At 53.2% G+C, this 2500-nt stretch overlaps 1 protein-coding gene across 1 annotated transcript in view; it reads left to right on the top strand.

Annotated features, from left to right (window-relative positions):
* LOC135563935 (netrin receptor UNC5B-b-like) overlaps window positions 1-2500 on the top strand; it is a 178167-nt gene that overhangs the window by 143185 nt on the left and 32482 nt on the right. The window contains exon 8 of the mRNA XM_065007827.1: window positions 430-434. Coding sequence (XP_064863899.1) covers window positions 430-434 — 5 coding nt within the window. The remainder of the gene's footprint in view (window positions 1-429; window positions 435-2500) is intronic.

The raw sequence follows: 2500 nt of genomic DNA, 5'->3' as shown, positions 1-2500 counted from the left end.
AGACAGGCAGACAGGTGCAGACAGGAGGCAGACAGACAGGAGTCAGACAGACAGGAGGCAGACAGACAGGAGGCAGGCAGACAGGAGTCAGACAGACAGGAGACAGACAGACAGGAGTCAGACAGACAGGAGGCAGACAGACAGGAGACAGACAGACAGGAGGCAGACAGACAGGAGGCAGGCAGACAGGAGGCAGGCAGACAGGAGGCAGACAGACAGGAGACAGACAGACAGGAGGCAGACAGACAGGAGGCAGACAGACAGGAGGCAGGCAGACAGACAGGAGACAGACAGACAGGAGGCAGACAGACAGGAGACAGACAGACAGGAGACAGACAGACAGGAGGCAGGCAGACAGGAGGCAGACAGACAGGAGACAGACAGGAGGCAGACAGACAGGAGGCAGACAGACAGGAGGCAGGCAGACAGGAGGAGTCAGACAGACAGGAGGCAGACAGACAGGAGGCAGACAGGAGGCAGACAGACAGGAGGCAGGCAGACAGACAGGAGGCAGACAGACAGGAGGCAGACAGGAGGCAGACAGACAGGAGGCAGGCAGACAGACAGGAGGCAGACAGACAGGAGGCAGACAGACAGGAGGCAGGCAGACAGACAGGAGGCAGACTGGAGGCAAGCAGACTGGAGGCAAGCAGACATACAGGAGGCAGACAGACAGGAAGCAGGCAGACTGGAGGCAAGCAGACAGACAGGAGGCAGACAGACAGACAGGAGACAGACATAAATTACTGCAATGAAAATTCCAGATCTTCTGCATAATCAAATAACATTCAGCTCAGACACCCAGACATCCCCCACGAGACACCAGGGGTCTCTTCAGACACCCATCCATCCCCCACAAGACACCAGGGGTCTCTTCAGACACCCATCCATCCCCCACGAGACACCAGGGGTCTCTTCACACACCCAGACATCCCCCACAAGACACCAGGGTTCTCTTCACACACCCAGACATCCCCCACGAGACACCAGAGGTCTCTTCAGACACCCATCCATCCCCCACAAGCCACCAGGGGTCTCTTCACACACCCAGACATCCCCCACAAGACACCATGCGTCTCTTCACACACCCAGACATCCCCCACAAGACCCCAGGGGTCTCTTCACAGACAGACATCCCCCACGAGACACCAGAGGTCTCTTCACACACCCATACATCCCCCACGAGACACCATGGGTCTCTTCACACACCCAGACATCCCCCACAAGACACCAGGGGTCTCTTCACAGTCCCCGAGAACAAAACCAATTCACAGCAACACACAGTATTATACAGAGACATGATCACATGGAACTACCTTCCATCTCATATTACTCAGCAAACAGCAAAATGACCTTTAAAAATAACCTTCTCATAGAACGACAGGGGCACTGTGAGGGGACACACACCAACACACACAGACACACACAGACACACACAGACACACACAGACACACCAACGCACACAGACACACACAGACACACACAGACACACCAACACACACAGACACACTAACACACACAGACACACACTGACACACACAGACACACACAGACACACACCAACACACACAGACACACACAGACACACCAACACACACAGACACACTAACACACACAGACACACACAGACACACACAGACACACAGACACACACCAACACACACAGACACACACAGACACACACAGACACACCAACACACACACAGACACAGACACACCAACACACACAGACACACAGACACACCAACACACACATACACACACAGACACACCAACACACACAGACACACACCAACACACACAGACACACCAACACACACAGACACACCCACACACACAGGCACACACTCACACACACAGACACACACCAACACACACAGACACACACAGACACACCAACACACACAGGCACACACAGACACACACAGACACACCAACACACACAGACACACACCAACACACACAGACACACCAACACACACAGACACACCAACACACACAGACACACACCGACACACACAGACACACACCAACACACACAGACACACACAGACACACACAGACACACACAGACACACCAACACACACAGACACAACAACACACACAGACACACACAGACACACACCAACACACACAGACACACACAGACACACCAACACACACAGACACACACAGACACACACAGACACACCAACACACACAGACACACACACACACAGACACACTAACACACACAGACACACACTGACACACACAGACACACACCAACACACACAGACACACCAACACACACAGACACACCAACACACACAGACACACAAACACACACAGACACACACAGACACACACAGACACACAGACACACCAAAACACACACAGACACAGACACACCAACACACACAGACACACAGACACACACCAACACACACAGACACACACCAACACACACAGACACACCAACACACACAGACACACAGACACACCAAAACACACACAGC

This window comes from Oncorhynchus nerka, linkage group LG23 (assembly GCF_034236695.1).
Source record: "Oncorhynchus nerka isolate Pitt River linkage group LG23, Oner_Uvic_2.0, whole genome shotgun sequence".
Taxonomy (NCBI): domain Eukaryota; kingdom Metazoa; phylum Chordata; class Actinopteri; order Salmoniformes; family Salmonidae; genus Oncorhynchus; species Oncorhynchus nerka.
This window is presented reverse-complemented; position numbering and strand designations above follow the sequence as displayed.